Source organism: Lissotriton helveticus, chromosome 9 (assembly GCF_964261635.1).
Source record: "Lissotriton helveticus chromosome 9, aLisHel1.1, whole genome shotgun sequence".
Lineage (NCBI taxonomy): Eukaryota > Metazoa > Chordata > Amphibia > Caudata > Salamandridae > Lissotriton > Lissotriton helveticus.
The window spans coordinates 1168279588-1168306391 of record NC_136070.1 but is presented as its reverse complement, the minus strand read 5'-3'; the positions used below and the strand labels follow the sequence as shown (position 1 = coordinate 1168306391).

Sequence of the window (26804 nt, the reverse complement as noted above, 5' to 3'; positions counted from 1 at the left end):
TCTATGGGACAGGAATAGGCAATCCGGAACCCCGCTCCAGCAGTCTGGATATCAATGACTAGCTTTTCTCTTTCTGCTCTGACTGGTTCTCCCTCAGCTTTTGCCCTCAGTCCAACTCCTCTTTTCTCCATTACCTTTAATGTATTCCTTTTGACGCTTTTGCCCTTTCCTGATTATCTTCTGATTTTACTAGGTTTTAACTCCTTTCCTTGTGTTAGTCTTTGGTAAACTTTTTCTCAAGCATCTGCAGCCTGAGAAAAATGTCACCCTACATTAGAGCACAGTCTGTTTCAATCAACATACTCCATTATTTGAAGCTGCTATCCTTGGACATGGCATGCTGACATACAACAGCAGCATGCTATCTCTGGAAATGCCCTGGAAGGAAATATTTGGCAGAACAAGGCACTGAATAGGAAAACAGCTTCTAAATTCAAATTGTTTATGTGCAGGAACTTTAATTGCTACTAAAAGTCCAGCTTACCTTAAAAGCTCATGAATATTACAGTGCACCATTTACAGGTTACAGGATTGCACCAAAGCTTATAGCACAGTATATGTGAGCTGTTCCGTTTATGACTTAAAGTACCTTATCGCTCACGAATAACATGTCCATTGCCATATTTTGTATGATGTTAGTATTGATGATGGGCTTCTGCGAGTCTCCGGTAGTGAGAGCAAAGTAACCTGAATTCAATGAAGAAAGAATGTCAAGTGCATTACTGGGAGGCTTATTGGCGTAGAATTGATATGATATACAGCTTAGATGAATTATACTGTTGCCAGTTAAACGTACAATAAATATACTATAATATAGCGCATTTGCCAAACAATTGTATTGGTCAACAAAAGAAAAGCTCGGATTTTCTTTATTCATGTAGTTGAAACTGCATATAGCCTTCCTGGATAACACCATATTGGGACTGGAATAGTTCTAAGTCACCTCAACGCAGCCCCCATGTAGCTGCACCTCCAGACGGTGGAAGCTGGGTCTGTTTCTGATACAAAGGGCACGGTTTTGCAGGTTTAAGGGATTCCAAGCATATCAATTCCTGATTTGGGATGTACTTTCAGCAGGGGAGAGGACCATATCCTCAGTTCGAAGATCAAAATTAGAATCCAAGCTAAACATGGTGATCACACCTGGCACCTCATGGGCGGGTGTATAAGATCATGTGGTCTACAAGAACGAAATAGCTATGGTTATGGGGATAGTCATCCCTTTAAACTGATGAGACAGAGAGGAAAGTGTTAGAAAAGAAAGACAATAGTTGGCCCACTCTCTGGAGCCATGGGATTTCTGATTCAAGAATATGTTTATCATTTTACTTATCGTTTTTATATAGTGCTGACTTAGGCTGGTGCCTGCTTCACATTACTCTTTATTGATGGGCTAAGGAAGAGTGACTGAGATCTAGTGCTGCGATCACTACATGTGTAGGGAATATGTATTCCAGTGGATATTTGATGGGTCTATTGATATTCAATCGGGATGCAGTTCAAGACCTGTGAAAACAAGTGATTTGCAGGACTTTACAGTTTAACTAAATCTCAGAAAATCTACTTTGAGGCAAAATGGCAAACATGCCTTGTACACATATCATTCTGCCTCAGCCAGGCTTACATCCATCCTGGTGCAGGCAAATAGGCCTGGGCGGTAAACTCTGCTCCACTTGCGGAGTACGCGGAGTTTTTCACACACTGCGATCTGTGCAGAGCGCAAAGTTTTGAAAACCTCCGTGAAGCGCAGGTTTTGAGATTTCTCAACGTAGGGTTCACAGCAGGTCGCTATTGCTCGTATTGAGAAACCTGCACTCGTATTGAGGAATCTGCTGCTCAAGTAGAACATCTACTCAAGCCGCAGAAATATGCGGTGCCCTCTTGCGCTGCGCGTGGTGATGTTCGCGCTGATTTTACAGCATGGGACAAATGCCCGGCACTAAAAATCGGCACGAACAGGTGACTTACCTCAGTACGCCGCTTGCGGAACTCTGCGTAGCACAGCAGTGTATTTTTGTCACCTAGCTGAGCTCTGCGCAGAACTCCGTGAACTCTGCCTAGGCCTAAAGTCAGATTTTGAAGAGAAAGTCAGGCACTTATCTATGAAAGGGAATATGTACGAGGTATCACGTTTGATTTGTTGTGTCAGTAATGGCGGAATGCCAATACAGCGAGAGCGTAATTAGGATAGAAACAATGTGTGCTGTGGGCAAAACATAAAATGGGCCACACGGTTTTGTGTTCTTTGCTATTTGATCATTGTCTGGGCATGAAGGCCTTCATCTCCTACATAGCAATAAATGATCCTGGAGGTTGCCGAGGACAGAACAAAGGGTAACACTTAGGGGCAGAAGAGGCAGTATTCAGTAGAGGATGTACAGGTATCCATATGTATTTTTTATGATGTTCATCTGCAGTATGCAATTAGAGTGGCTTCTAGGCTGCATAACTTTGGAAAAAAGAACATTGAAGATGATGCATGGAAGGTGGCCAGTAAAAAGGAAGAGACACATAGTCATCTGAATGCTGCAGCTGGGCCTCTGAACAGGATGCATTAAGACAGCCGGTTATCCACCCAGTTTTGGATATGTGTTAGTCTTATCATCGATCCTCAGCTTTTTTGGACACTCCTGTGAATTTGGGTGGGGTTTGCCTACATATGGCAGTCCATGTTGAAACTGTAGATAATAGTGGTTGTGAATAAAAGAGGCAACAAAGAGCTTTAGTGACAATGCATATTCTTGTGGAACTCTGTAGATGGTGATGTTGAATAAGCTGGATGCACATATCAAAATCATCATTCAATGGTGACCGGCGAGGTCAAATGACAAGAGTGTAGGGATTCTCCATGTGAGAAAGAATATAGGCTCCTTAGGCTGGAACTTATACATTTGGTAAGGAGGATCCTGAAGTATCCCTGCCACCTCCATTGTTCCTGCACATCTATTAGTCTGGTGGGTTACAGCTTTGGGAATCATCATATCTATTATCCCTTATCCCTCTGCAGATCCTTCCCATGCCAGTGTAAGCTGTAGCAACTGGCAACCACACAGGAACAGGGCTTCTAGGCACTGGAACAACTCTCCCTACAGCACCCAGGCCAGAAAGACTCTGGTATAAAGTAAAGACGGAGATTCTGCTTGTAGAGGATTCGGCACGAGTCGGGAAGACACCACATATAAACAGCTTTGTCCCAGGCAAGCCAAGGAAGAAGGTACTATACACCACAAAATCTGTGCTTCAACTCGGGTTAGGAAATAGAACCTCGGACACCTCCTTCGGGCCCTAGACAGGTCAAGGGAACACCGGGGGCCAGCGCATGCACTGATGTGGTACTCTGCAATCAAGAACAAGTAGAACACATCGCACCATAACACATTTGAGCTCTTGTTGTATCATATGGAGAAAAATTCCCAGCAACCTACAGCGTGGCCAACTAGTTGGGTTATCCAAAAATTAACAGCCAGTTACGGGAGAAGCTAGGATCACATAAGGCCTCATCCTTTCATACATGGAAATACAAAGTGGAGAGCACTTGATTCAACCTCCTTGTAGTGTGACACCCTGACATCAGTATGGACTCTACAGGGGGATGGGCACTCAATAAGGTCAGCTTGAAGCTAATTGGTTCGAGTTGCCTTCTTCAGTAAATGCCTGCAACCACGAAATGACATTCTGTGGGTAGGAGGGGATGAAAGAGTACTTGAACAAAGACTTTTCTGTACCTCTGACGGAATATTTATCATTACAGTGCAAATGCCAAATTCCTTAATATATCTACTGCACAGAAAACTGACATGAGAAAGAAAATGATGCTTACAACTTACAATGACTTGACAGACGAAAATAACTCCACTAACAGTCGAGGCTTGTTCAGTGTAATTTTATCTCAGTTCATAGTTGGAATCCCTTGTATCCTGGTTATGTACCGTTGACTATAACTAGTGCATATTACAAAGCAGCATGCCATAAACCATATATGCAGATCTACCTTGAGTAATATGCTATTTATTTAACATTGTTGAGTGACATCATAACGTTTTCAAGACTTCACTGTTCATGAGCCATGGCCCTCCCCTCACACCCAACACTAATAAAGTGCATATTACACTCTGTGCATCTGTATAGGCACTTACTTATCACCACATTAAAGTAGGGAACTCTGTACAATACACCGCAGGCCTATTTTACATCCATTGTACCAAAGCAAACCCGGGTCACTTACCACTCTCTAGGCCAGTCACCCTCAGTCAGGATGGCAAGCAGGAAACTTTTGATTTTGCCCCGTTCAGTCAGATAGCACAAACCATCCACTACATCTGATCTCATTTCTAAAGCACTCCATCATCATATCTACAGTGCAGGGCATCCCCCAAAGTTTGGAGTTTTTTTTTTTTTTTACCAATGTTGTTTCAAAATAGATGTGATACTAAAACCAAACTATGGGGTCTTTTAAGCGAATCCTTGGTCAATTAAGTAAAACTTAACGAAAAAACACGTGAAGATGTAAAGCAGAAAGGTAATTAAAGAATGTGGTGGTATCTTACGGGGCACAACCATCATAGTAGGAGCAACTTCAATGCGATAAACTGCCATGGATACATTGAGTATCGATCTATCGATGTGTAAGGCAGTTTCTACTAATTACGTTACCCAATCAGTATACAGTGAAACATATCTGGATAAACTACAGTTGCAGAAATGAGTTTTATTCAAATTATGAAACATGCTTTTTAACACGCAACTTTATGAAGAATATCCTCAAGAACAACCCGTTGGACAGTGGACACTACATAAAACTCATTTCTGTCACCCAATCACTTAATTCCAAAGACAAACATTTCAGATTTTTTTACAAAGTTCTTCACTAAGTTTGAGTTGATGTTAAAATGGTTTCTCGTCTGTTTTGAGTGGCTCTTTAATCTTTTGAATGATCCACAATAAGCAGATAAAGGGCAGAGGCATAGACTAGTCAGTGAAACTCAGGGGGTATGAGTCTCAGATTTCCCACTTACCTCCTTAGTATACCCTACTATGAAAGAATGTTAGTTGAGTAGGGGGCTGCGTTGTGAATGACCAGCATCGGATGGTAGAGGTTTTGGTTGTTAAAGGAGTCGAAGCGAAGGGATTTTTTTTAAATAAATCAACATTTTTGAAGCACTTAAAATCTATCTGTTCATTTTGTGTTGTTTAGGAAAAGCGTGCTGACACCTAGCAGAAGACTGGTAAGTCGGGCATAGTTTATTCAAAACCTTGCGCTGAAGGAAACTGTCGCCTGAACTTTACACATTCCTATTAGACAGAAGATGCCTGCTACTGTGATCTCTGGATAAACTTGTTCTGGTAGTAAGACAACTTTGTTTCCAAATACACTTGCTGCACAAACAAATGTCTGTGATATGTATGTGTTTTCAGGGCTCGAGTCGGGGTACCACGCGGGTGGACGGCATAACCCTACTTATTTTAGAAGGAGCTCGATTACTGGAGCAAATGGAGCCACACATTCACTCTTTGGCCTCTCTGGGGCAAGATCGCAGCTCATTCAGACCGCTGCTAACGCGCTGGCTTCTCTGATGCAATCGCATCTGAGGGGTGAGCGAGGGGATGCAATGAGTCTGATGGTGCAAGCCACCTTTTGCGACGTCACTTCCTGTTGTGACGTCAGCGTCCCCCCACTTATTTTTTTAGGACTTGTGCCATGTGTGTCTGTGTGTGCTCACGCATGCATGTGTGGGTAACCTCAGGCCTATTATGTTTTGTATGCATTTGATATGTAGCATGAACCTAACTCCAAGGGACTGCAGCCCGCTTTGTAGAGCACATTTTTATTTCAGCCAGAGCGTGCTTTAAATGGGCCAGTACTGTCCAGTACTGAGTACCTGCACTTTTTTGTATTTTGAGAGGGAGAGTACCTGCACTTCTCAAGAAAACCGTAATACTTTTAATTGGCGAGTACCGGCACTTCTCAGAAGCAAGAATGTACTCTGTTACAGAGTACCTCCACTTCTATTTTTCCATTTAAAGCACGGATTTCAAGCTTGAGGTGCCATCCACAAACCAGAAGATTCTGCACTTGGAGGCCAAAAACAATACGTGATGGGGATTGCTGGAGAACAGCAACATCACAAAAGCATGTTGGTAATTTGCATTGCACATGTTCTAGCACTCAACTCTCCAATAAGGTCAAAAGGTGTCTTCCAATTTTTGACAAAGGTATTTTCACTAAGAATAAAGTGAATGAATATACGCAGATTTGCAGCTGGGGGCCTGAAGTCAGGACTGCCACCTTGGAAAGAGATCTGGAAAGGATAAATTGATAGAAGTGGGGCATCTACGCTTTGCTAAATGTACTACTTCCTGGATTACACCAGAAAATGACATGGGGAAATGTTGAGTCATTTTGTCCTACTCATTCTAACCACTGTCCCATCCTCCCCAAACCACAAAACATCTTGAAAAGAGAACAACTGATATCTACCCTGTCCTCTGCTTATCCGTCATGACAAAGATAAGTTTATATTGTCTCCGTGTCTGATCATAAAATAGGGAAAACTTTGTATGTTAGGTTGGAAGCAGTTTTATACATTGAAAGGATGATCTGTATCAGATCATGTGAGAGGTGTCAGATCTCAGCACAGCTGAATAACTGCATGTGTTCAACTCTGACATGTAGTGTGTGGGGCAGAGTGTGGGGTTGTTCTAAAAGAGTGTTTAATTGGCTCAAAGGGACATGGCCTCTGCTCTGATGAGCCCAAGGGAACTTCATCACAGATGCTGGTAAACCTAACTCCAAGTCTTTGGCCAAACTTCCAATTAGACAGCGCGTTCATTAGGGGTGTGCAACACCAAACACCCACCCCTCCTCCAAAGAAAAGCAGTGGGGTGATGGGCAAATATGAGTTTTCAAGAACACAGTCTGGGGATGAAGCACATCGGTGAGCAGCGATTACAAGAAATGACAAATGATTCCACAAATGTTATGGGCATGAAGAATACTTAATTGAGGTTTTGGAGAGAAATCACTGTATTCTTATAGCTAATTTTCATTTGTAAAGTGGAAAGCCTGACATTTGCGCGGCCTATAGGGGCCGCAGACCATTTGCGAAATTCCTATAGTAACTTTTACGAAACACTTTGGGACGTATTATTGAAGGTATTTTTTAACAGTAAACATATGTGTACAGCCCAAAAATTCTTTAAAATACGAATTCCCACAAAAATTCTTAGCAGGTGTAAAATGGATATACTACTGTGGATGGAGAGAAATCTGCAGTTTTAAATCCCCTGAAGGGTTTGGGAGTTTGTGTTCCAAGGAGGGTTTGCCTTTAACATTTGAGAAAAGCAACAAACATGTATTCTTGTGTGTATTCCCACTCTCCGATCAAAACTATATCCACCATGAAAATAGTGAGATATATACTTCACTTCCTGGATAGAAAGAGGAATGAATCAACCCCCAGATTTTCTACAAAGCTAAAAAATGTGCATCACAAAGAGGCTTCACCCCACGGGGGGGAATTCTATGACATGTAGAATTGTGCATAGGAAGAACAGAACCACGAGGGACATGTACAGAGTAGGAAAGTTCTAAATCTGCACCCGTAGATAGTACTTCTGTAGATTTACAACTTGTTTGTGAATGGGGCCCTTAATATCATGCTACAAAGGGCCTGATAACGACTGGACTGGAAAGTTCTGACCCATGCGTAAACACTGTTAACGCAAGGGTCGGAATTACGAGCTTGGCTGTATTTAATGCATATGATAATTATCGGATGCATTAAATACCTCAGCTGTCCTTAAATTTCGTCTTGTTAAACCTGCTGAAGTTTAAGCCGGAAACTGTATGGTATTTACCATACCATGCGGAATTCGGGGAGTTAAATAAACACAAAACTCCACAAGTTATTCCCCAAACACTCGTAATAGGTGTACCCCGTTGTACATTTATTTACCATGTGTGATAAATAACATCTAAACTCGTAATCAGGCCCAGAGAGGCAGAAGGCCTTTCATTACGTGCGATGACAGCGCAGCTACATGCAAAACAAAAGGCACAGGCGTACAGCAGGTTTAAAAATAGAAAAGCATTTCTATGATTCACTCAGTGCTATGATAGCGGTGCGCATTCATAAAGAAAGGGATGCCTCTGAAAACAACAGCCGAAAAAAGCCAAGGGGCAAAACGCTACAAAGAACAACACTTTAAAGTGGTTTTTTTTATTTCAGAAAGTGCTTTGTATGTGAAAAGTCCTGTCTCTGTGCTCATGTGTTCAAAAGAGCAGCTAGGATGCCTGCTCGGTAGCAGAGGCTGAATGAGAGCGCCACATGGCTGTTGTTTGTGTTGGTGACAGCGCGCCCTCCCTCCCGCTCCGAGAGGCGAGGCTAGCCGACAGACGCGGCTGCAGAGCTGCACGTCCACACGGAGGCAGCCCCGGCGCCGCTCCCCCGTCACACAGTGACAATATCCCCAGGAATGCCTGACCCGGTCAAGGACGAGCAGAGACCCCGCTGCCTGTGCCCTCTAAGTAAGGGGGCGTGAAGGCCAGGCAGCAGCCCTCTCCAGTGAGGACGTGACCAAAGCTTGTTTACTTCATCCTGTCTCATCTCTCCTGCACGCACGCTCAACAACTGTCCGAGTACACCCCAGCCGCAGCCCATGGCTGCCCCGTGCCCTACCTGTGTTAGGCACAGCGTCCTGCCTGCTGGGGCCACTGCTGGAGTCCTTCATCTTGCACCGGTGCCAGCCGGGACGCTGGAAAGGATGGCAGCGGAGCGCTCAGGCGGAGGTCAGCAGAGGGATGGAAAGAGAAGCCCCACTGGCATTGCTGGTGGCAACAGGCTCCGCTCAGGGCATAAACGAGTCCTTAACGCCCTGCTGGGAGTTGCTGTCTCCGACCTGTGGTGTCATGTAGCCACATTCTGTGGCCGCAGCGCCGAGGATACGCCTACAACGCCCCTACCACGCCAGGACTCCGCTCACAGGAACGTAGTTTGTTTGGTTTCTTTTTCTCTTAACCCCAGTCTCGGTAAGTAATACAAGGGGGCGGTGCCAGGAGGGGTGGCCTTCCTCTCACAGGGGGAGGGGCCTGCGGAGGCGTGCCGCCTCTGCGCCACAATGAGAAGAAATAAACAAACAGTCCCTGCCCCCTGCACTGAGCGCTGCATGCTGCAGGAATAAACACTACCCGAGAAGGTGCCACGCTTGCTGAGAGCTGGAGTCAGCTGCAGGCTTCGATCCACATCCAGGGCATCTCAGGTGACTGCTGGCCTAACTGCAATACTTGAGCAACACAAGCACAATTGATATTCATTCACTTGTGTGAGTGCAGCACCGGCCAATTGTCCAGTGCAGACGTGCTCTCAAACGTCTTGACCTTTTTATGTCAAAAACTTCATAAAATGCACCCGTTTGTGATATGGTTAACCCGGTGACGTGCTTTCATGTAGGTTGTGATGTTTCCCACCAAGGCACTAAAATAATAGATAATAACAAAGCTAAGTGGGTTGGGTTTTGCATACCTATAAACTGACAGCACCCATTCGCTCATAGGGTCTTGTAGGCCGTGCGCCACTTTTGCGTCATTTTTAACATGGGAAAAGTGACGTACGAGTGGCGCAAGGCGAGGCGCTTGTAAATTAGCCCCATAGTGTCCAAGCAGACGTGCACATATCGACTCAGATGTGGACTGTCAGGGACCCACAATAATCAGTGCTTTAAATGGAGAAAAAGAAGTGCAGGTGCTAACTCACCCCACTGAACTCTAGACTAGCAGTGGAGTCAGCAGTAGGTTTTGGAAGGGGGGGGGGGGGGATGGTGAGGCAACAAGCATTCAATCTTCTCTTCTAATGGTTTTATAATGAGGTACATTATTTCTGTCCACACTCCTTATGCCTTATTCTTAGCCACTCCTTTATCTCACAGGTATTTACGTTTCCTTTCAATTTTTTTCCTCCACCTCTTCATTTTCTCTCAACTCTCTAACCACTTTTTTCGTTCCCTTTCTCCACTCTTTGCTTCTTTCTTCTTCCCATTTCTCAGTTATTTTGTCCTTGGTTCTTCACTTTTCCCTATTCCCCATCTTTCTTAACCCAGTAACTTTCCCCCTACTAACCTTTCTCTAGTCCTCTTCTACCCATGTCCCGTCTGTTGTTCTTCTGTAAACCTCAGTCTTTCTCCAACTTCTTGTTTCACTTTATTTTTTTTCTGTTGACAGCTTTCTTCTTCTTTATTTCTCTCTATCCTTTGTTGTAATAACCCTAAAACTGCTATTCCCTTTTGCCGTTCCTCTTCCTCCTTCTTTCCCTTCACAACTTATGGCGTTTACCTTTTGACCTATCCCGACTACGTTTAATCTCTCATTGGATGGGAGGCCTACACACTTCATGGGATGACCTGTTGGTTCAAAAGACAATGAGGGTGGGAAAGGGTCAGTCTTATTATGCCTTACAGAAGATTTGAGAGTTTCTGTCCCTGGTCCAACAGACGTTTCCTCGGCTTGGCTCGTTGGGGGGTTCTGTCATTGTTTCTGTCCTGGGGTTTGGCTAATGAGAGATTAAGGGGACTGAGTGTTGTGAATAAGCATTTTTAGTTACAGTTCAGTACGTGGGGCACTTTCTACTCACCTGTCTTCTCAATGGACATACAAAGCCAGGCACTGATTGGCTGTGCTAAATTCACTTGGGGTCTAATGGGAAAAAGAAACCCAATCAGACACATACTACTCCCGAATCAATCATGCACACACAGTATGTCTGGTACACAAGGGGGAGGAGGGAAGTTAATGTTGTATGTGGAAAAATTATTTTTTTAGGGCAAGAACCCTCACCCACCCGAGGGTGGTATGCTTCATCACTGGGTTCCCTTCTCACACCTGCACCAGTTGGTGCCTGGTGTGGACTACAACTCTCCAATGGAGAGGAGCTGAGGTGTTTTTAGTTACAGATGAGCAGTAAGTATGGATGAGAGGTAGAGTGCTATATATAAAAAATGTGCCTACTGGCCGTCACAAGTAGGTAGCCATATTTAGAACCTAGTTTCCATAGGAAAAGTCTTTTTTTGACTTGGCTATAACTTTGGCGTTGTTTGATCAATCTGCATGAAATTTCTCCCCAAAAGTATCAAGGTGGGTTCTATTGTTATGGAAAGTTTGGGGGTTATCTGTGCAGTGGGGACCGATAATTTGGGGTGCAAAATAAGGTTATGTTTGCAATGTTAATTCACGTAGGAACCTTTAGCCTTACCTACAGCCCGAACCGCTGAACGGACTTACACCAAATTTGTCAGATAGGTAGATGTCAGATCAAGGAAATGCATTTTGATTATTTGTGTAAATCTGTTAAGTAGTTGTTGAGAAATGTAAGTTTAAAAGTATTGTGATATATCTGGCTGTGGATATTTCACCAAGGTTTCGCGATGAATCGCAAATGCATGCGCCAATGGGAATGCTCTGATTGGCTGGACACAATCTTAATAGAAAGTTGTGGCTGACATTTTATCTATCGGGAAGGGTTCCTGGGGCTGAACATTTGTGTGAAAGCCCACATAAGGGGTCAGGGTGGAGCTACTCTAACCCCAATGGTTAACAAATGGAGGTGTTAGTGACACAAGTTATGAGTCCAAAATAGATTTTTTAAATCACATGCGATATTCATGATAATGCCGCAACCACCAGCGCGGTGGTAGGGTAGAAGTACCTTCAAGGGGTTTTGTTATTATATAATTCACATAGAATTTCAAACAGTACTTGGGGGCCTTATATATATATAAGACCAATAGTGCAAAGCAACAATCTCAAATTTTCAATCTTTCAATCAATTTATATAGGTCACTACAAGTGATCCAAATAGAAGAGAGGGAGAAGGTGTGTATGAAAAAAGTTTGTATTTAATACTCCAGAGATAAATTTTTAAAAAAAGGGTACAGAAATCTAACAATGTTATAGGAGAAATAATTCAGGAATAACAATCAAAAGAAAACTCTCTATAACAACTGTAAGCGCTTGTCCGCTTCTTCACAGTTGATCGATTAATTAAACAGACAAAGCGTATATGTCGACGTTTCGGTCTCTAGTCTTGAGTTGAAGAGACCATCCTCAGGACATATAAATCATATCTGGAAAACCCTGATAAAGTGAAGTCTTGTAGCCTCCAAATGTACTCTATTGGTGATTAAAAAGGCGATCAATAGTGTCCTCCTATACAGTGAGTGGCATATACAATCTTCCGCTTGAATACATTTCGGTTGGCTCAGCTGAAAGTGCTCTCAAAGTTTAATGCGGATGATTGAGAATTGTTGACTGCGCAAAATGATGTCGCACAGCGTCTTCCCCTTTACTTTAATTCTTTATGGAAGACGAAAGATCTGCATGAAGAACTCAATGAATCGTCAGCATGGCCGCATGCATCCGAAATGAAGCAACCACCAGCGCGGCATCCGTGTACAAATGCTAGGAAATCGCGACTATCAACGTTGTTGCGAATATTGGTGGAAAGATAATCAGTGAATCATTAATATGCATTGTAATGGGGATATCTACTGTGATGGTTAGAATTAATTATATAGTTATAGTTTTTCAATGTGGCTGTGGCTATTGAATTCCTGCTTTCACATTCTGCTTTTGCGACATAACCGCCGGGATCACGATTATCGCGAAAAAGGAAAATAGGTTGTAGGGATGGTTGTTCTAGAAATACACTGTAAAAACATGAGTTTGAAGTGTACAGAAATAAACCTCTAGTGTGTAAAATACTGTAATATGTGTGCATATATGTGTTTTCAGTTTATGGAAAAAGCGCGATTGTCGCTGTTAACGACGTCGTCGTGACGTCCTGAATACCTGCAAAAATGGAAAATAAGTCTGAAAGATCGTTTTTAAAGAAACTTAGTAGAAAAATATAAGGTAAACATGATTTGAAAGAAGTATGTATATAGTAATATGTGTAGGGCAATGTTCAGAATGGATTTTTTTACATATAATTTATGGATTTATTGCTGGCCATTGAATGTCTGCTTTTGTATTCATGATGTGTTATGTTATGTTATGTTAGGAAGTATTTATAGAGAGCATCTGTCACTCCGAGGAGCATCATGGCGCTCAATCAATCAATCAATCAAAGCATTTATATAGCGCACTACTCACCCGGAGGGTCTCAAGGCGCTAGGGGAGTGGGGTCCGCTACTGCTCGAACAGCCAGGTCTTGAGCTGCTTCCTGAAGGCAAGGTGGTCCTGGGTCAGGCGGAGGTGGGTCGGGAGGGAGTTCCAAGTCTTGGCGGCCAGGTAGGAGAATGACCTTCCTCCTGTGGTGGCTCTTCGGATGCGGGGGACGGAGGCGAGGGCGTGGCCGATCGATCGAAGCTGGCGTGCGGGAGCGTAGAAGTTGAGGCGGCTGTTGAGGTATCCTGGGCCTTGGTTGTGTAGGGCTTTGTGTGCGTGGGTGAGGAGACGGAAGGTGATTCTCTTGTTGACCGGGAGCCAGTGCAGATCTCTCAGGTGTCCGGAGATGTGGCTGCGTCGGGGGATGTCCAGGATGAGTCGTGCTGAGGCGTTCTGAATCCGCTGGAGTCTCTTCTGGAGTTTGGCGTGGTTCCGGCGTAGAGGGAGTTGCCGTAGTCCAGACGGCTGGTGACGAGGGCCTGGGTGACCGTCTTCCTGGTCTCGGTGGGGATCCACCGGAAGATCTTGCGTAGCATGCGCAGGATGTTGAAGCACGACGAGGAGACGGCGTTGACTTGTCTGGTCATGGAGAGGGAGGAGTCCAGGATGAAGCCCAGGTTGCGTGCGTGGTCTGTTGGTTTGGGTGCGCTGCCCAGGGCGGGGGGCCACCAGGAGTCATCCCAGGCGGAGGGTGAAGATCCCAGGATGAGGACTTCTGTCTTGTCCGAGTTCAGTTTCAGGCGGCTGTTCATCATCCACTTGGCTACGTCTGTCATCCCTTCGTGTAAGTTGGCTCTGGCGGTGGTGGGGTCGTTGGTGAGGGAGAGGATCAGCTGGGTGTCGTCGGCGTAGGAGATGATGTTGAGGTTGTGTTGGCGTGCGATGGCTGCGAGGGGGCTCATGTAGAGGTTGAAGAGGGTTGGGCTGAGCGGGGAGCCTTGAGGAACGCCGCAGATGACTTCGGTGGCTTCTGATCTGAACGGGGGGAGGCGGACTCTCTGTGTCCTTCCGGCGAGGAACGAGATGATCCATTCCAGTGCCTTCTCCTGGATTCCGACGTTGCTGAGGTGCCGCACTAGGGTACGGTGGCAGACAGTGTCGAAGGCCGCGGAGAGGTCTAGGAGAGTGAGGGCCGCTGTTTCTCCGTTGTCGAGCAGGGCTCGGATGTCATCAGTGGCTGCGATCAGGGCGGTCTCGGTGCTGTGGTTGGCCCGGAAGCCAGACTGCGAGAGGTCGAGGGATCCGTTCGTCTCGAGGAAGGCGGCCAGCTGCTTGTTGACGGTCTTCTCGATGACTTTTGCAGGAAACGGGAGCAGCGAGATGGGGCGGTAGTTCTTGAGTTCGGTGGGGTCGGCTGATGGCTTCTTTAGTAGAGCGCTGAGTTCGGCGTGCTTCCAGCTCTCCGGGAAGGTAGCCGTGTCAAAGGAGGTGTTGATGATGTCCTGCAGGTGGGGTGCGATGACAGCGTCGGCCTTGTTGAAGACGTGGTGGGGGCAGGGGTCGGTCGGAGAACCGGAGTGGATGGAGTTCATCGTGCGGATGGTGTCTTCGGTGCTGATCGGGGTCCAGGCGCGGAGGGTGGTGGTGGGGGGCGGTGGTTCAGTCGTGGCGGGCGGCGGTTGAGTGCTGAAGCTGTTGTGTATGTCCGCGATCTTGTTGTGGAAGTAGGAGGCGAGGGAGTTGCAGAGGTCTTGCGAAGGGGAGATGTCGTTGTTTCCGGCGTTGGGGTTGGAGAGCTCTTTAACGATGTTGAAGAGTTCCTTGCTGTTGTGTGCGTTGTTGTCCAGTCATTCCTTGAATGCAGTTTTCTTGGTGGCGTGGATCAGTTGGTGGTGTTTACGGGTGGCGAGCTTGAGGGCGGTCATGTTGTTCGGTGTTGGGTCTCTGCGCCAGGCTTTCTCGAGTGCTCGGCAGTTCTTCTTGGAGCTCTTGAGTTCGTCGGTGAACCATGGGGCTTTCTTGCAGCTGGGTCTGCTAGGCGGGGTCTTCAGAGGGGCGAGGTCGTCTGCGCAGTTGCTGATCCACTTCGTGAGGTTGGTGGCCGCCTGGCTTGGGTTAGTTGCGCTGGTGGGAGGGTTCATGCTCAGGGAGGTCGCGAGCTGGTCGGCTGTGATCTTGTTCCAGCTTCTGCGTGCAACCTGTTGCTGGTGGTGGTGGATCGTGGTCCTTCTGAAACTGAAGTGGACGCAGCTGTGGTCCGTCCAGTGGAGTCCGGTGGCGTGGCTGAAGGTGATGTCCTTGCTGGATGAGAACACAGGGTCGAGTGTGTGTCCGGCGTAGTGGGTGGGGGTGGTCACCAGCTGCTTGAGACAGAGGTTGGCGAGGTAGTCCAGCAGGGTGGTGGTGTTGCGGTCGTTGTTGTTCTCCAGGTGGAAGTTGAGGTCCCCGAGGAGGATGTAGTTAGCAGAGAGGAGGGCGTGCCGGCTGATGAAGTCGGCGATGTCTTCGCTGAATTGTGTGCGTGGTCCTGGGGGTCTGTATATGAGGGTGCCTCTGAGGGTGGTCTTGGGGTTGATGTGGATCTGGAAGTGCAGGTGTTCGGCGGGTGCGAGGGTGTCGTCGATGTTGGTCGTGATGCGGATGGTGTTCCTGTGGATGATGGCGATGCCTCCTCCTGTCTGGTTGACGCGGTCCCTCCGGATGATCTTGTAGCCGTCTGGGATGGCGATGGCGATGTCGGGCGCTGAGGAGGCGTTCATCCAGGTTTCCGTGAGGAAGGCGACATCTGGGGCTGTGGTGTCGAGCAGGTTCCACAGCTCGACGGCGTGTCTGTGGATGGAGCGGGTGTTGAGCAGGATGCACTTGAGGTGGTTGCTGCTGGTGCTCGGCTTGGTCGGTGCTGGTGTAGTGCAGGTCCAGATGCAGGTGAACTTGCAGGAGTGGCAGCAGAAGGGTCCGTGGGTGCCTCTCGGGGTGGCTCGATAGCATCCCGGGATTCGACCGGCGTTGAGTGCGTAGAGTTCGGTGGCGTCGTAGGTCCGGCGGGTGGGCTGGTGTCTGCGGGAGACAGGGGTCCTGGCACTGGGCGCGGTCCAGACGCGGACGGGCGTAGACGGGCTTACCTTTGGAGCACCTTCGGCGCTCAATCGGTGCTCCCGCTGCACCCGTCCGCTGCGCGGTCGCTCAGGGGGCGTCATAAGTGAGGAGCCGGGAGGGCGGGTCAGCTGGGTGGCAGGAGCGGGGCGGCCAATGGGCAGGAGGGGGGCGGAGACGCCGGAGGCAGTGGCGGGAAAGGAGGGCCGAGGGCGGCTCAGCGGTGGCTGGGTCGTCCGGCGGCTGGGCAGGGAGCGCGCAGGAGGGGTGGTACAGAAGGCAAAGGGGAGAGGGGAGCACAGGGGAGCACAGGGGAACACGAGTCAAGAACACTGGGCAACAGTAGAAGGCACCAAATAACGGCGGTATAGTCGGTTAACTTGTGGGTATAACGTAACAGCAATTGAGAAACAGGATTAAAAGAGTTAGATCAGAGCTCTGCGTAGTGCATCTGAGGCAGTGAAAAAACAGGTTTTTAAAGACTTCCTAAAGAGGGTTTCTGATTAAATGAGACAGAGGATAAAAGGGAGTTGGTTCCACACCTTTGTGCCTAATACTACAATGGATTGACCTCCTTTGGAGATACATCTGAAGGCTGGATGTTTTAATAAATTTGTGTTGGATGATCTAAGCGTACGGCAAGGAACATAATGGGTAAACCTAGATTGATGATACTGGAGACCAGAGGAATGAAAGCTTCTGAAAGTAATTATTAAAAGTTTGAACTGTATTCTTTTGTGGACAGGTAGCCAGTGCAGTGTTTTAAGGGCAGCTGATGCAGAGAATTTCCTGGGCCATTAAAGTGCTAGTCTTGCTGCAGCATTTTGAACCATCTAAAGTTTATGAAGGACTGATTTGTTAGTTTCTTCATAAAGGCTGTTGTAATAGTCGATTCTAGAAGTAATCAGAGCTGCTGCAACCATCTGCCTTGCCGTAATGGGAAGTAGGTCAAACTTTTTTTTAGCGACTTGATTAAGTGAAAGGAGGTGCCTGCTACAGATAGGGCTTGCCGATGAAAAGACAGAGCAGAATCAAATCTGACCCCCAGGTTTCTGGCGGCAGTTACAATGTTAGGAGGAGGAGGGGTATCAGCCGGCCACCATCGGCTGGGGCAGAAATTATGCCCCTTCCCTAACGGCATGATTTCTGTTTTTTCAGAGTTGCATCTCAGGTGGTTGGTCTTTATCCAGTGAAAGACATCTGTGGGGCATTGGCAGAGGTTTTCCTCATCCAGTGTAGTATTTTTTTGTTTAGGACCAATACCAACTGTGTGTCGTCCGCATATGAGATGGTCTCAATGTTGAAAGACAAAATTAACCTGATTAGTGGGGCCATATATGCATTAAAAAGTACTGGGGTGAGGATGGAACCTTGTGGGACCCCGTAGAGCAGAGGTTTTTCTGCTGACTGATATTGCCAGAGGGTAATGACTTACCTTCGGTTTTGAAGAAAAGATTTTAACCAGGCCAGGGCAAGATGGAAACTGCCATAGGCTTCGAGACGGTCTAGGAGAATGTCATTCAAGAGACCGTGTTGAAAGCGGCTGATAAGTCCAAACAGCCCAACACAGCGCTTTTTCCCTGGTCAAGGGCAGCTTTTAGGGATTCAGCCGTAAACAAAAGGGCTGATTCCATAGAATGCTGCGACCTGAAACCTGATTGGTTTGGGTGTAGAATATTTGCTCCTTCCAGGTGGGTCATAAGTTGTAAATTGACCAGTTTTTCCATGATCTTACTTAGGCAGGGAAGGAGGGAAATGGGGGGGGGAGATTAGAGAAGGTGGTTGGATCGTCAAGCTGTATCTTTTGCAGGGGTCTAACTGCCGCAAGTTTCCAATCATTAGGAACCTCCCCAGTAGACAATGAAGTGTTTATTATATTGTGGATAATTGGGTTGACCGTGTCTATCAGTGCGTGTAGGATCATAGGGGGGGCAGGTATCAAAAGGAGATCCCAGATTTGACAGCCAAAATTGCTTGACGTGTTGGATCTAGACTGAGGTTTTGAAACACTTGGAGGGAGAGTTGGTTACTCTCAGAAGCAATCTTGGAGTCAGCCAAAGGGGGGGGGGGGGGGAGTCTTTTTTCAGCAGCTGGACTTTTTCCTCAGAGAAATCTGCAATGTGGTCACAGAGAGCCTGTGAAGGGGGAATCTCTTGTTTGAGTGGTGTGGGGTTTAAAATGGAGCTCACGATTTAAAAAATAGTTTATGGTTAGAATTAGCCTGGTCAAGCATTTCAGTGAAGTACGATTTATTGGCGATTTTTATATTTTGATGATAATTTTAAGGGCGACCTTGAAATTGGTCCGCTCTGTCTGATAATATTTAAGTCGGTATCTGCGGTCCAGTTTTCTGCAGTGGCTATGCATTTCTTTTAACGTTTGTTGTCTTCCGTTGGGTCCCCTGTTAGTATAGGCTAACCTACTGAGGCTACCAGATTGAGATCAGGATGGGCAGCCATACCTTTACATCTAGGCTTTGGAGTTAGGTTTGTATATGCGTGGCCTGTGTGTTTTGCGATAGGTTCATGCATTATTTCCAAGTGTATAAGCTTGTGATCAGACCAGGTTAGGCTGGCTGGCTCTTTAACAATAAGAGTTGTAAGGTTTGAGCAGATGTCATCCAAAATGTGACATGCGTCATGGGTAGGGGTCAATAAGTGCTACTTTAGACCAAGCATGGCCATGGTTTCTTGGAACTGAATTGTCCCAGGGTCACTATGGACATATAGATGGATGTTGAAGTCTCCTAGAAGGGTGAAATTTGCAAATCTATGGGTGAGTGCACTCACAATGTCACCTATGCTTTCTAAAAAGATATTATTGGAGCCTGGTGGGCGAAAGACCAAGGCTCCTGAGAAGGCAAAGGAGTCCTCTAATTGGAAACAAAAACCAATACACTCTGCTCCTTTGAGGTCGGATATTTCAAATACTGAGCATCTCAGTGAACTACGGTAGATAATAGCCAGAGCTCCACCCCTCAGTTTAGGTCTGTCCAGCCTATGAATAAGGTAGTCAGAAGGGAGGGCGCAAACAATGTCTGGATTACACCAGGATTTTAGCCATGTTTCTGTTATGAAGAGACAGTCTAGGACGGTTGTTGTTAAGAATAAGATCATTAATGTGTTGAACATGTTTACATAGTCATAGTGATCGTGCATTAATCAGCCCTCCTCACAGATAGGCTGGTTTGGAATTGTTTCTTATTGGTGTAGTTTGAGTAGTTTCAAGAATTGTACTGCAGATTCTACAGCTGAAGGGATCACTCCATTTGGCCACATCGATGGAGTCTTTGCAGTTGTGAGGGCTATTGTAAAGTTTCAAGAGGGTTTCTTGTGTAAAGTGTGTCCCTTCTTTGCTATTGCGCTTTGCGTGAATTGGGCTGCATTTCTGGTGCTGGATGCGTTCCGGACGCGGATGGGTGCAGACGGGCGCAGACGGGCGCAGATGGGTTTGCCTTTGGTGCGCCTTAAGTGCGCCAGTGGTTTAAATACCGGAAGGGAGGTGCTCAGGGAGGAGACTAGATCGTCTCCTTCCCAAAAATGACAGCCACTGACTGGCCAGCCGGAAGTGAGGAGACCGAGAAACCAATACTTCCCTCCACTCAAACAGCACAGAAAGCTGCGGTGGACCGGGGAAGATTGCGAGCGTTTCAACTGAGACCAGCACAATAAGTTTCTGCAGCTTTCGGCATACTTAGAGGTCAGTGTGTTTAAAAGTTCACTTCATTACATCAACAGTATAAAGGAGTCAGTGCAAAATCAGATTTCAATTAATTTAAAATACTATTTAAAAACAAATAAGCTGGTTCCCAAAGCGGTACCTGCCTGCAACTATCAGTGTCTGCCGAGATCATGATTACCAACGTCATCTCAGTCTCCGTAGTCACTGCAAAAAGATAAAATAGGTTTTAGGGATTTTTTTTATAGAAACTCTTTACAAAAACACGACTTTAGAGAATACTGTTAGAAACCCTAGTGTGTAAAATACTGTAGTATGTGTGGATATATGTGTTTTAGACTTTATGGAAAAGGTGCAATTGGAGCGGTTAAAAACCTCATTGCGTTGTCACGAATCACGAGAAAATAGGTCTCAAAGATGGATTTAAAAAAAACTTAGTACAAAAACATTTGTTTAGACATGTTTTTAAAGAAGTATGTATATATGAGTAGGGCAATGTTCAGAATGGATTTTCTTACATATAATTTTTGGGTATGTTGGTTGTCATTGAATGTCTGCTTTTTCTTCCTGTTTTCGCGACGTGTATGCGGGGATCGCAACTTCACCACGAAGATCCACAAAAACGAAAGAAAAGAAACCTTTATAAAAAAACTTCACAATATTTGGGGAACTAAGGTGGCTCTGACAAGAGCAATTAACGCAATGGCTCTTGTGTGTTTATGGTTGCGAGACATAAGACCGGATGCAACGTTTCAGGTTACTTAAAAAACACCCTGTTGACGTTGTCGCAAATATAAAAAATGTAAAAAAAAAAAGCAGCGCTTATTAATCCAATGAAAAAAATAACGCTTATTAATCCGCTGAAGAAAATAAAAGCTTATAAAAATACCCCTTATAGAGACATTTAGATAGAAAATGCAAGTCAAAAACCTTTAAAATTTGATAAAAAAATCATAGGTTACATGGACGTTATAATTGGGAAATAGAATTTGAAAAACCTTTGAAATTCACTAAAAAAACAAAGGTTACAGGGATGTTATAGTGAGGATTTAGCATTTAAAAAACATTAGAAAGTCACTGAAAATAACAAAGGTTACAGGGGAGTTATAGTCAGGAAAAAGAATTACAAAAACCTTAGAAATTCAGTTAAAAAAAACCAAGGTTACAGGGACGTTATAGTAAGGCTGACATTTCGCTTATACAAAACCAGAGCAATTCAGCAGTTATAGTTAGCTGGACTAACTATAACTCGCACCCCGCAATCCACTGCTTATGACCTCAAATATTACATCACTCATGACATGGTCAGTGACATCACTCATGACATCACTGATGACATCTCAAATGACATCACTGATGGCATCATCCACAGATTCTCTGACACACCCACTCACACCCCCACCCCATATAACCTTTCATACACCCACTTCAACTTCCACACTAGCATTCTCAATACCATTGACACACCCATAACTGTACTTACACACGCACTCACTGATTTATAGGACTACCCACACATCTACTCAGTCACCCATACAGCCACACATACACCAACTCACTCACTAATACAGCCACTGATATATCTAATCCTACACCCATACAGCTACTCACACCCAGTTACGCATAGAGCTACTCACACACCTACTCACTCACCTATAGAGTCAGCACACAGGTATTTACTCACCTATACAGTTATACACACACACCCTCATTATTCATACATATACTAACACATTACTTACCTATACAGTCACTGATATAAGCACACACTCACCCATACAGCCACTATTGCAATCACCTAGTCACACATACACTCACTCATATACTCAAACACTCACCTGTACTGCCTTTCACATATACAGGTACTCACCCAAATACCACTGACACATCCATTCACTCACCGACACAGCCATACACATACTCAGTCACCCATAAAGCCCCTCATAGATACACTCACTAACCAATAGAGCCACTGACTCATCCATTCACTCATTCATGCTGGCAGTCACACACACCCTCACATACCCAAACAGATACTTATACACCCATACAGGTACTCAACCAACCAATCACCCATATAGCCACTTACGTACCCACTCACTGACCCATACAGCCACTTAGACACCAACTGACAGACTGATGCAAATATTCACACTACCTAGTCACTCACCCGTACATTCACTGAGACACCTAATCACTCACTTATACAGTCAGTCACACAGCCACTGAATTATCCCTACAGGCACTCATAAACCCACTGATTCACTAATACACCTTGGTATATATATTTTGCCAGTGGTGATCTTGTGTTAATCAAGCTCATCATTTAGGCAGCGGGTTTTGACTCTGTTTTGAAATGTTGGTGTAGAAGGTAATCATATTGAAGGAACTCAGATAACAGCATGAAAGAGAACTGAGACTGTATTGGAAATGACCATCTTTTGTGTGGTAGTCCCCAGATTTTTGCCTTTTTTGAGAAACCCATTTTTGTCGCTCATAGGACTCTGAACCTGGGATAAAGTGCTTGTTATTCCCCCCAAAACATGTTAAAATTGATAAACAGCTGATTGGCACATTTAATTCATTTGTAGGTCCTAGTATATGGTACGACATGTACCAATTGACCTTAAATTAAAAACTACTAGTTAGTTGTATCACTCATTGTGGCACACACTAAAGTAGTACCATAAACATATCCCCAGGCCTGCCCCTGTAGCTTTGGTATTCAGTTTAAACTGCCATTTTGACTTTACAAAATAAACCTTTTGCAAGCCCCAGGCCTCTCTTTTTAATACTTATAAGTCACCCCTAAGGAGGGCCTTAACTCCCCTAGGGCATGGTGCATTGTATTTAAAAAGTAGGGCATGTATATATATATTTTTACATTTCCTTGTAGTGAAAATCCTTCAAGGTCATTTTTCACCATGGCAAAGCTGGCTGGCAGGAAAACACTGAGTTACAACCTATTGTGCTTAACTCAGTCTGAGAGCTTCTAGAAAAATGGTTAAAGGACCCAATTTAATAGTAATTTAAAATCCAACGTATTGGTCAAGTGGATTGTTAGACCTGTCATCCTTAGAGTAGTTTCCTCCAAGCATTTTACTTGCTTGTCTCCTTTTTTTGCTGGTTCTTATTGCTGATTCTTTTTGACCATATGACTCTGAAGCATTTTGCTACTGCTGGCCAGTGCTAAAGTCCTTGCACTTCTTCCCTAAACATGGTAACATTGGTTTATACACAATTGGCATATTTATTTTACTTGGAAGTCCCTTGTAAAGTGATATGCTAAATACCCAGGACATATAAATGAAATGCTACTAATGGGCCTGCAGCACTGATTGTGCCACCCTCACAAGTAGCCCTTTAAAAATGTCTCAGGCCGGCCACTTCAGAGCCTGCGTATGAAGTTTTACTGCCATTTCGACTTGGCATTTACAGCCCTTTTGCCAAGTCTGAAATTCCCCTTTTATTACATGTATATCACCCCTAAGGTAGGCCTAAGATAGCCCATAAGGCAGGGTGCCGTGTAACTATAAGGTAGGACATGTGCTCTTAAGTTTTGCATGTCCTGGGAGTGAAAAATGCCTAAATACATTTTCACTACTAAGAGGCATTTTCTCTCATAGGTTAACATTAAGAATTCCTTAATGCACTTTTAAGCTGTAATTCCTAATTAAAAAAGGAGAAGGTGTATCATGTTTTATATCTTTGGAATGATAATAACAAATCCTCTTTACTGGTAAAGTTGGGTGTGACTATTTTAGAAATGTCACTTTTAGAAAGTAGACATTTCTCTGCACGTACAGCTCTGTGTGCCTGAAGCCTGTCTCCAATACATGTCTGAAGTGGGAAACAGCGACACTTTGTGCATTACCTCTATACAGCCACAGAAACAGGAGGGCTAGGTGTGTCAGAGTACTCATCTCCATTCCGATAGCTCTTCTTGGGAAGCAAGTGAGGGAGGAGCTTACACTTACACCTGAATAGGAAGGGTCCTGTCCCCACACAAAGGACTGATTGCCCTCCACAGCTAGTCTGGAGCCAGGGCTGGAAAGAATGATCTTCTGTGTACTTCAAAGACCTGAAACTGAACTGTGTCATAATAACTAATGTGCTTCATCAAGGACTTACACTCTGCTGGACTGCTCCGCTGGAATACCTGTTTTTCTGTTGTGCTGCTCTGCTGCTTGCTGTTCTCTGACTCTCCTGAGGGAGACCTGGACTCTGCTTTGCAGCCAAAGTGATCTCCAAGGGCTTGTTGGCACACCTCTGGTTTGTTGAGACTCGGCTATCAAAGTCTTTACCCCTGCTACTGTGCCTGGTCCATTGGAAGTGGACCCAGATACTTGCTCCAGAGATATCGATACACCTTTAGTCTGTGTGTAACAGAACTGGCGCATCAACCCTGTTGCTGGAGTAGAATCTGCGCATCACTCTCAGAACCAATGCATCGCTTTCAGAGCCCAACACATTGGAACCGCGCATCACCACCACAGCAGTGTGGAGAGATAGTCGCAACCCCTCAATTGCGTGGAGAAACCCAGCGCATCACCTCAACTGTGGGCTCGACATCGACGAATTGCTCGCCTGCAATCTGCATCTCGCTGTTGTGACTAGGATCGAGGTACTCTGTTCACCAGGCCTGCGTGGCTTCTGCTCCTGGCATGCACTCCATCACGGTCGGCCTGAACTGTTGACGTTGCCCTGATTCAGCACTACCAGATAACCCCCATGGGTGCTTATTGCTTCTAAGCACTAGAGCTCTTTTTAGTCTTTAAAAATTCATATCTCAACTTCTGCTTATTGGATTTTTGTTGCTTTGGTCTTGATTTATCTACAACACAATTTTCTATTTTTCTAAACCAGTGTGTAGTCTTTTTGTGGTATTTTCATTGTATTATTGTGTGTCTGTGTTGCACAAATACTTTAACCCCTTCACTGCGGCGTCAAGGTGGGAGCTGACCCATAACTATTTTGGAGTGACCACCAGGCAGAGTATGCCCATTATCATAGCCACACCTCTGGGTGGGTACAGGGAGCTCTGACCAGGGGATGACAGGTCTGCCATGTTGGATGTAAGCATAGAGGGGCACTGTGGGATAGCTTACAGTACACAGAAAGTGCTGCAGAAGTAGGTAGGGTCACCCTTGTGTACTTTTACCCTTAGTTAAAGAGTGGTCAGGAGTTTCCTACACCTACAGGCTGGCACTGAACATAACTGTGGCAGCCCCTTTACCCTCTGCAGAACACTCATTCACACGAGAAGGCTCAGAAACAGTACTGCCCTTCTTTCTGAAGAACCTGAAGGAAGACTGGGCATGCTTATCTTGAACTCAGGACCACAGAAATGCCTCCAAGGGTCAGTTGGCTGACATACTGTTTGAGCTACAGGGACACTCAAGCTTTCAGTGGCTTCTTTCTCTGCAACTGCTCACCTGATGATTTCCAACTTGTCCTGCCCTGGACCCTGCTGCTGGTCTCTGTTGTAGTGAATGCTAACCCCAAATTGTTGCCTCCCAGGTCCTGGGCCCATAGGTGGTGTTACACTGTGTAGCTCCTGGTCAAACTGCAGAAGCTAGGACTTAGAAACTTTCTGCCAAGTTCTCCTGCAGTGAAATGGTGGATACTGGGGCTAGCTTTGAGCTGAAGCCATCAACATTGAATTGCTGGTCAGATTCAACTTGCTGAATTGCGTCACTGAAGGAAATCTGACTTCCAGAAAGATTTCTAAGTCCGAACGTAGAGGAATTCATCGGGACCAACGCTGAGCAGGAATCCATCGACATCTAGGGCCTTCCTGTATACAGAAATCATACATTGTCTGTTCTGAACTTTCCCATCTTCATTGATGAGCACATTGGGAACCCGATCTTCAGCATCTCACCATCATTGAACCCTGCTTTAGATCCAGTTTGCAGACTACCCCACTGGTGACTCTTCAACAACCAATTTTTCTCCCAAAAAAGATTTTAAATCAGAAGGTAACTTTCTACCTGGACGAACCTGGCCCCTGTATCCGACCTATCCTCCATCGTGGTTGGCCTTAACTTTTGACATCGACCCGGTCTAGCGTTACCAGATAACCCAATTGGTGCTTTATGCTTTTCGATGCTATTTTTAATTCAAATAAAAAAAAAAAATCTTATCTCTATTGAATTCTTGTCATTTTGGTATAATTTTATGTGCAAACAATTTCTCTATTTTTCTTAATTAGTTTGGGATTTTTTTTTGTGGCGTGTTTTCACCTTATTCCTGTTTGAGCACTGCATAAATACTTTACACATTTGCCTCTAAGTTAAGCCTGACTTCTTTGTGCCATGTTATCAGACTGTTCAGCACATGTTTATTTAGTGATTCTTGTGGTTCAACCTGACAAGAATTTTGATAATTATTTGCGGTGTGTTCCCATTCCCCTCAACTAATACTCCAATTTTGTGCAGACTGTTATGGGGAATGGTTTAAAAAAAATTACGTTTTTACGGTGCCAAGAGAGAGGAAGAAGACAGTAGATTGGAAACCAGTAATGATATGAATAAAATGTTATATGAGTCTTGAAATACGGTGAATCCAGGTGTTTTTGTCATATGTACTCCAGCTACATCTGCAACCCTCAAATCTAAACAGCACAGTTTGAAACTACAACCGCATGCCCGTTATTAAATGACACTCACTTGAATTCAAAAGCACAGCTAACTTCTGATCAATATCGCTGCTCCCATATGTAATGACATTTTTAGAAAACATAGCTACTTACCAGCCTCAAAGCTTCGTCATATGTTACGGCCCATTAGTTAAATTGCAAAAGGGCTTTAGACCTGATATTGGCACTCAGTGATAACATCACTGACTAATGACAACAGAACGGTGGCAGACAATGTCAACATTGGATCCCTATCAAAATGTCTTTTTTTATTTCAACTTGAGAAAAATATTTTTA

General features: G+C 45.1%; 1 protein-coding gene across 1 annotated transcript in view; it reads right to left on the bottom strand.

Annotated features, from left to right (window-relative positions):
- PFKFB4 (6-phosphofructo-2-kinase/fructose-2,6-biphosphatase 4) overlaps positions 1–9005 on the bottom strand; it is a 305232-nt gene extending 296227 nt beyond the window's left edge. Inside the window, exon 1 of the mRNA XM_078661631.1 lies at positions 8679–9005. Coding sequence (XP_078517757.1) covers positions 8679–8730 — 52 coding nt within the window. The 5' untranslated portion in view covers positions 8731–9005. The remainder of the gene's footprint in view (positions 1–8678) is intronic.
- Positions 9006–26804: the final 17799 nt, after the last annotated feature.